Source organism: Mus musculus, chromosome 10, assembly GCF_000001635.26.
Source record: "Mus musculus strain C57BL/6J chromosome 10, GRCm38.p6 C57BL/6J".
Taxonomy (NCBI): Eukaryota; Metazoa; Chordata; class Mammalia; order Rodentia; family Muridae; genus Mus; species Mus musculus.
Genome location: NC_000076.6, coordinates 78,962,682 through 78,971,103, shown reverse-complemented (window position 1 = coordinate 78,971,103; position 8,422 = coordinate 78,962,682). Strand labels below are relative to the sequence as shown.

Genomic DNA, 8,422 nt, shown 5'->3' with positions numbered 1-8,422 from the left:
CTCTGGTGCATTAAATCTCTGCAGGTATTTCTTCTCCCACTGAGGTGAGATATTGCAGCCCAGTCTGGAGACAGAATTCACAGACAGGCAACAGCTTTAATCACAGCCACTACTCCAATTGTTGGGGGATCCACATGGAGACTGAGCTACACATCTGCTACATATATGTCAAGAGCCTTGGTCAAGCCCAGGAATGTTCTTTGGTTGGTGGCTCAGTCTCTGACAGTCTGAGAGCATAAATGTTAATCAAATGAGTTGCTTGCCATGTACATTTGAAATCAAATTATAAGAACTCCAGAAAGTAAACAGAATGAAGTTTGTCTACCATCTGACTAGTGTTCCAGGCTCTAGGAGTCTCTCTCCCTTGGAGATTTGGTGACTAGTAGATTGCTCATGCTCCAGTGGAAGGCCACATGCTTATAGGCACCATAAACTGTCCTCATAAGGTTATTAATAACTAAAAAGAAAACAAATGGGATGACATAAAGCTAGGAGGAACATAAAGTGGGGAAGGTAGGACTCCTTATAATTTCCTCACGAAGAGTCTTTTTAGGGCACTCTTAACATCTTTATTCCTAAGACTATAGATGAAAGGGTTCATCATAGGGGTAACTACAGTGTACGTGACTGAGGCTGTTGCACTTGTTTGTGACCCATGGTTTGCAGCAGAACTGAGGTACACTCCTAGGCCTGTACAGTAAAATAATGATACAACTAATAGATGAGATGCACAGGTGGAGAATGCTTTGTACTTCCCATGAACTGAGGACATTGCACGTATGGAGGACACTATCTTGAAGTAAGAATAGAAGACACCAGCAAGAGGAACAATAGCTAGCAGCACAAGTGTAAAATATATCACCATATCATTAAGAAATGCATCAGAACAAGTGAGTTGAATCACCTGATTAGGTTCACAGAAGAAGTGTGGGATTTCTGGCTGTGTGCAGAAGGGCAGCTCCAACATCATTAAGCTTTGAAATAAGGCATGCAGAACACTTACAATCCAAGACACCAGAACCAGAAATCCACAGAGCTGGTAGTTCATGATAACTGTGTAGCGCATAGGGTGACAGATGGCCACATAACGGTCATAGGCCATGATAGTGAGCAAGAAGTTGTCCAATTCCACAAAAAGCAAGAAAAAGTATATCTGGGTAATGCACCCTGCATAGGTGATGACCTTGTTTTGGGTCTGTATGTTTACTAACATCTTTGGAATAGTAGTTGAAATGAAACAGATGTCCACAAAGGACAGATTAGACAGGAAGAAATACATGGGGGTATGCAGTCGGGGGCCTGAAATAATAGCCACAATAATTAACATGTTCCCAACAACAGTAACCAGGTACATAGAGAGGAAAAGACCATAAATAATGGGTTGCAGGTCTTTGTTTTCTAAAAATCCAAGAAGAAGAAATTCTGCAACTCTTGTCCTGTTACTTGAGTCCATGTGTTGGATCTTTCTAGAAATAAAGAAAAAACACAACCGCTATTCTCCACACAAATAGATATTTTCACATAGATAAAGATAATATTTTTTAGCAAATAACTTAATTTAACACTTTGTCATGGATCTAATACTTTTAGGACACTCTTTGCTATAACTTAGGAGGAATTCCTATCCCTCTATGAGCCTTTATCCCTGAGAGATCATGTATATTGTAGATTTAATAAGAATTTTCTTTTCAACATTTAGTACTATATAGGAAGGGTCCATACTACAGGTACCAAGCAATAATTAAAGGCTAATGGTTATGCCTATAATCCAGACACTCTGAAGGTTGAAACAAAAGTAATTTCTATAAGTTCATTGCCAACACAGGTTTCACTTGTGTGAGACTTGCTGATAAAAATTAGGATTCAAGGCCTGCTCCCCAGAAAGGAAATCATATAAACACTATAAAACAAATGTACAAAAAAAAATGCCTAGAGGAGCTATAGGTCCTTGCAAAGAACATACTACTGTTATTTTTCTTAGTGACTATTTTGTAAAACTACTTTCTACACATATACATTTATATCCATAAATTTGTACTGGTCTAAACCTAGGTCAGAGTAGCTTCTTTTTGGTGTGGGTAGTGGTGAATAAAGAGCTTTATAAACTGGTGGAAATGCTGAGAATAAGTGACTGTGAGATGAAGATCAGACATCTGTATCAAGCTCCAAGCAGCCAAGGCTTAGAACACGTCAATGGTAATAGAACCAAGAAGACATAAGAGAAAAATGTAAGAACCAGAGGATGAGGAAAGGTAGGAAAGGCTGGCCTCTGGGCGTGACGTAACTGTTATGCACATGTTTTTATAGCACCTGTAATTACCTAGATGAGACCCACATAAGATCCAGCCAGGCTTAAAAAAAAGAAAGAAAGAAAAAAAAAAACTAGCATGGTTGTGGGAGAGACTAACTCCCAGCAAAGGAACTACAGGTAGTTGGTGGCTACTGGTGGGGGAGACAATCACTTTTCTTTGAGGTTCGGACCACTGCTGTTTTGCTCACATCTAAGAGGATTGTCCTACATTCTTGCACTTATGGGAAGCTCCAGTTGGAATTAATGGGATATTAAAAAGAGAGTATATGAATGCTTGGAGAAAGGTGTTTTGTCCAGGAGCAGATGGAATAGGAAATGTTGGTGGTGATATGATCAAGCTATGTTACATTTATGTATGAAGTTTTCAAAGAATAAATATAAACTATTGTTTTAAAATAAAAAAATGACTTATAGCCCAATAAAGTATGTCTATGCAATTGCATGTCTTTGTGTGCATGCCTTTGTATTTTTTTTTGTCTCTGTGTGTCTGTGTGTGCTTCTCTGTGTTTGTTTGTGGATGTCTGTCTCTCTGTGTGAATGCTCACAAATGTGTCTAAGGATCAAACCTAGGGTTTGTGCATACTAATCTTATGATTATTTACCTATGCCTTCAACGACTGGGGATGCTAATATTATAAATGTCAGGATATGGATAGCAAGGAAGATGGCATTGAAACAGAGACTTCATGTAGCCAGGAGTTTTATTTCAGCCTGCTCGTGTCAAATTCATTGATAGCTGTTTGTTTCAGATGTTTGAAGCCACCAAGGAGACAATGAGAAAGACAAAATGTAATGAAAGCTGATGCCAGAAAATGATGGTCAATAAAGTAGTCTGAATGTTGTGGTTAAAATGCAACACAGGGAGACTCATTCACATCATGTTTTCCTTGCATTTAAGTTTCTTGCAGAGGCATGCTTTTCAGTACAAACATCCAGAATCTTTCCTCTGAGAAGTGCTTGTCAACAAACAAATTACCATGGTGGCCCTCTGAGGCCGTTTCCACCAAATCTTCCTCCCCATCTACCCTCACTGACAACTCCACAACATACCCAAGAGAACGTGCTCAGAACTACCAATTATTACAACTTTATTCTGCAATATGTTTTTGAAGCACTATTTTGTAAAAAAAAAAAAAAAAAAAAGTCAAAACACAAAATATTTTCAACTATAAATGACTGAATAATTAAATTATGTCTATCTAGTTGAAATAACATAAATATAATGAAATAAATAAATTGGTGATATGGCCAAGCTATGTTGCATATATGTATGAAGTTTTCAAAGAATAAATATAAAATATCATTTTAAAAAAGAAAAAAAAATGACTGATAGCCCAATGAAGTGTGTCTATGCAACTGCATGTTCTTGTGTGCATGCCTTTGTATTTATCTATGTGTGTGTCTTTGTCTGTGTGTGTGTATATATACACACATATATATATATTGTATATGTATGTATATATATATATGTGTGTGTGTGTGTGTGTGTGTATATATGTGTGTGTGTGTGTGTATCTCCATGTGTAGATGTCTCTATCTGTGCTTGAATGCTCACAAATGTGTCTGAGGATCAAACCTAGGGTTTGTGCTTTCATAAATAAAATGAGAGCAAGACAACAGTATAGGAATTATTTATGTGATAGGAATAATCAGAAATATAGCTAATAAAATTCATGGTTTCTATAAAACCACATACAAAATACAAATGCACATTGACGAGATTATGTAGATATTCCAAACCATAGAAGCTGTAAGTAGACATTATTCTGATTTCATGTTCTCAGGGTGTGGAGAGTCGTAAGGTAACTACTCTAATACAGCATATATGTTTTTCATAATATGTTTTTAAAACATTTCTTTTTAAACTAATAAAAATTAGAACAGGGGAATTTAAGGAATTCTAACACAATATGATAATGAAGATTTCTTGAGCCATAAATGCTGATTGACCAGATTTTATTATTACAAACTTTCACACTGTATCCCACACAGTCATGCTGTAGAGTCACAGCAGCTAGACATCATACTAAAGATCACCATGAGTACAGAGATAAATTTTAAAACAACAGTAATTGCCTCCCTTTTATTTTCCTGTTTTTGTGCTCCCAAATTCAATACACAAGAGATTCACTCCACATGTAACTGTGTAACTTGTGAAGTGGAAGAAGTAGTAGAATGGATGACCATAAACTATAAAAATCATCATATGCATGATAGCAAATGTCAAAAAAATTAAAATTAACATGTTAATACCTTAAACAGAAAAGTTAAAAATTTAAAATCCATACATAAAAAGAAAAACTATATTAATAGTATTTCATGTATCTGAATGCTGGTGGTGCCTATAGGACATGTTATTACCTTCCATCAAAAATATGTTATATTATATCCATAATTATGTCTCACATCTTTCATACAGCTGCAATAATTAACTGTATTCACTTTTTTGTGCTAAGCCATAGCAAATACCTTCTTTGTGTATTGCAGTGTCTTTTGTTGTTTTCTTTATCTCCTCACACAAAAATATCTCCAGAGGCCTGGAAATAAAATATTATAAAGCAGGTAATTTATTTCAAGGTATGCATGAAATTTTATAATAGATATGTGTCATATTTTACATGGTCTCTCATATTCTTTTTTTATTAAATTGATATTATACCACACAAGAAAAATACTTTCCTAGTTCAAATGGTAGTTTTCAATCAGGAGTGACTTGGTTTCGCAAAGTGGTGAAAAAATAGTTACATAATCCCACACTATTTTTATTTCCTTATTTTTAAAATGACAATTTATTTTAGTGTTTGTGCTCATTAATGTTGACACCTGTGTGTGTAGTCAGAGAACAACTTACAGGAGTCAGTTCTCTCCTCCACACATTCCTTTAGATTTTGGTGTATATGAAATAACTAAATGAAAAGAAGAAGTTTGTATAAAACTAAACCCAACACTTTATTGGAAATATTGCATTAGAGAACAAGAATATGATACACAACTGGATGTGAAAAGAAAGAACTTGCATAGATCCTGAGGAGAAAAGAAAGGAAATGACTAACTCTCCAATGTGTTCAACCTCACAGATATTGATCAACTGCAACGTAAGTCTTTAAGACCTGCATTGATCCATCTGTTATATAATTCTCTTCTCTGTAAAAAATTCTAGTTAGAGTGAAAGACTTTACTTTAAAAGTTTATCTTAAGAAATTGTATCATGGGGCTAAAGAGATGGCTCAGTGGTTAAGAGCTCTTCTGGAGGTCCTGGTTCAATTCCCAGCAACCACATGGTGGCTCACAACCATCCATAACAAGACCTGATTCCCTCTTCTTGTGTCTGAAGACAGCTACAGTGTTCTTACATGTAATAAATAAAATAAATCTTTTTTTAAAAAGAAATTATATAATAAGATTTGAAAAAAAAACTTTTACTGTCCTTTATCATCAACACAGAAGCAGTCAAGTATGTCTGATCTAAAACACAAAAATTGTTTCATTTCGTAGCATTTCCCTTTATAAAGAATACCCTACTCCCCCTGGGGCTGCTTGTGTTCCTTACTGAAGGAATATGCGTGTCTTTTCCTCTTACCCAATAACGCCCCCTCTATATACCTCTATGCATGTGTATGGTGTGTGTGTGTGTGTGTGTGTGTGTGTGTGTGTTCATGTTTGCATCTATGAGTGCACATGTTTATATGTGCAGGCCTAAGATTGATGTCTGGAACCAGTCTATATCCCTCTTCCATATTAATCTTTGAAGTAGGGTCTCTCCATCAAACCCATAGCTCACAGATATGACTCGTCTGGCCAGCGAGCTTGGTCACTGAACTTCCACCTCTGTCTTCTGTCGTTTACATGAGCTCTGAAACCCAATTTTGATTTGCATGTTCCTGTGCAAGCACTTTAAACACTAGGCTATCTCCCTAGTACCTGGTTTCCTTTTTCTATGTGCTTCTGTTATTGTCATTTTATTGTCATCAATGAATCCTGCATCAATCAGTTCAGTGCTCATTTCTTTTGATAGCACAAGCTCAGAATACCCACAATACAACCCACAAACCATATAGAGCTTAAGAAGAAGGAAGACCAAAGTGTACACGCTTCGATCATACATAGAACAGGGAACAAAACAATCACAGGAGGTAAAGCAAGAGAGGGAACTGGGGAGAGGGGAGAAAGGAGGGGGAGGGGGAAGAAAGAGGGGCAGGATCAGGTATTGAGAGGGATGGGAGAGAAGTACAGAGTGTTAGGAAATTGAAACATTTAGCAGTAGGGGTTGGGAAACTGGAGGTGGCATTAGAAAGTCCCAGACAACAGACCCATTGGGAATGACTTTAGCTGAAAAACTCAACAAAGGGAAGATAGAAGCTGTAGAGACCACTTCTAGTAGATAGACACAGTCCACATTTGAGGGATGGGGCCACCCACCCATCTCAAACTTTTTAACCCAGAAATGTTCCTATCCAAAGGAAAGATGGAGACAAAAAGAGAACAGAAAGTGAATGAAAGGCCATCCAGAGACTACCCCACCTAGGAATCCATCCAATCTGCAGACAACAAACCCCCACACTACTGCTGATGTGAAGAAATGCCTGCCAGGAGTTTGGTATGGCTGTTCACTTAGATGTTCTACTAGCACCTGACCAATACAGATGCAGATACTCAGTCAACAATCAGACTGAGCTCAGGGACCACAATGGAAGAGCTAGGAGAAGGACTGAAGGAGCTTAAGAGGATGACAACCCCATAGGAAGAACAATATCAACTAACTGGACTACCCAGAGCTCCCAGGGACTAAACCACCAACCAAAGAGTACACACGGAGAAACTCCTGGCTCCAGCTGCCTATGTAGCAGAGGATGGCATTATCTGGCATCAATGAGAGGGGAGGCCCTTGGTCCTGTGAACCTTGATGCCCCAGCATAGGGGTATACTAGAGCAGTGAGGAGGGAGTGGATGAGTGAGTAGAGGAGCACCCTCATAGAGACAAAGGGGAGGGGGAGAGGGAGATAGGATGGGAGGTTTTCTGGAGGGGTAACTGGAAAGGGGGATATGATTTGAAATGTAAATGAATAAAATGATTAATTTAAAAAAGAAAAATAAATAAATGAAGTATTATAAGTAATGAATCACAATGCAGGCAAGCTCAGCAAGGTCACTCTGAACTAGGGTCCTGGCTCTCAGTTGACCTCAGATTTCATTCAGTTCTCAGTTCTCAGGTTCCATTCTCTTCTCCTTCCCTGCAATATATCCTGTGTTCTTAGACTCACCTGGATTCAAGGCTAGGGAGGAAGGTCTCTCTCTCTCTCTCTATAGAAGGTCAAAGTTTTTCCTGATGTCAGAGGATGGAGACCGAAGCTGTGTCTTATATAGGACAGCAAGAAGGAGTCAAGTGTTTGTCCCCTATAGAGACTTAAGACCTCAAAAGAGACCTTCTGTGCTGTCCAGCTTAAGACTGCTCAGCCAAAGGGTAATCAGAGGAGGCAGTTGCAGCTCACTATATTTGCTCATTACCCACAGTCTCTTCTGCTTAAATCATCCTTATTGCCACCTGATTTCCCAGTGGGGCACTGGGCCTGGAAAGGGAAGAGTTTTATCCAGTTTGTTCCCAATAGAGCAGTTTATAATCCATTAAAATTTTTTATTCATCCTTCTCCATAGACATCTGATCTTCTAGCATATTCTCTACCTATTGTTGTATTCTGACCACTCTGACCCTTCTTTGTTTAATGAAATTAGGAGAATCAACAATCAACATCCAAGTGTTAAATCTAGGATTTTTTAAATATTCTTTTCTCATACAATATATTCTAACAGCAATTTCCCCTCCATCCATTCCACCTAGTTCTCTATACATCCTATCTTTCTGCCCAGATCCAACCTCCAACATTCTCCAATAAAGAACAGGCCTCCTAGGGACATCACCCAAACACAGCACAAGATATAATAAGATCAAGCACAAACCCTCATAGTAAGTCTGGGTGAGGGAACCCAGTAGAAGAAAAGAGCACACAGAAACACAAAAAGAGTCAGAGACAAGCCCACATCCACTGTCAGCAATTCCACAAAACCCCCAAGCCAACAAGATAGATATTGTTTAAATTTGACTTTATCATGGAA

At 37.9% G+C, this 8,422-nt stretch overlaps 1 protein-coding gene across 1 annotated transcript; it reads right to left on the bottom strand.

The window, feature by feature from the left end:
* Positions 1–491: 491 nt before the first annotated feature.
* Olfr1353 (olfactory receptor 1353) lies at positions 492–7,795 on the bottom strand. Its single transcript, NM_147042.2, has 3 exons — positions 7,573–7,795; positions 4,781–4,848; positions 492–1,466 (listed from the first exon to the last, which is right to left on the bottom strand). Exon 3 carries the CDS (start codon positions 1,451–1,453, stop codon positions 524–526), a length of 930 nt encoding a protein of 309 aa, NP_667253.1. The 5' UTR covers positions 1,454–1,466; positions 4,781–4,848; positions 7,573–7,795; the 3' UTR covers positions 492–523.
* Between the last annotated feature and the right edge of the window lie 627 nt (positions 7,796–8,422).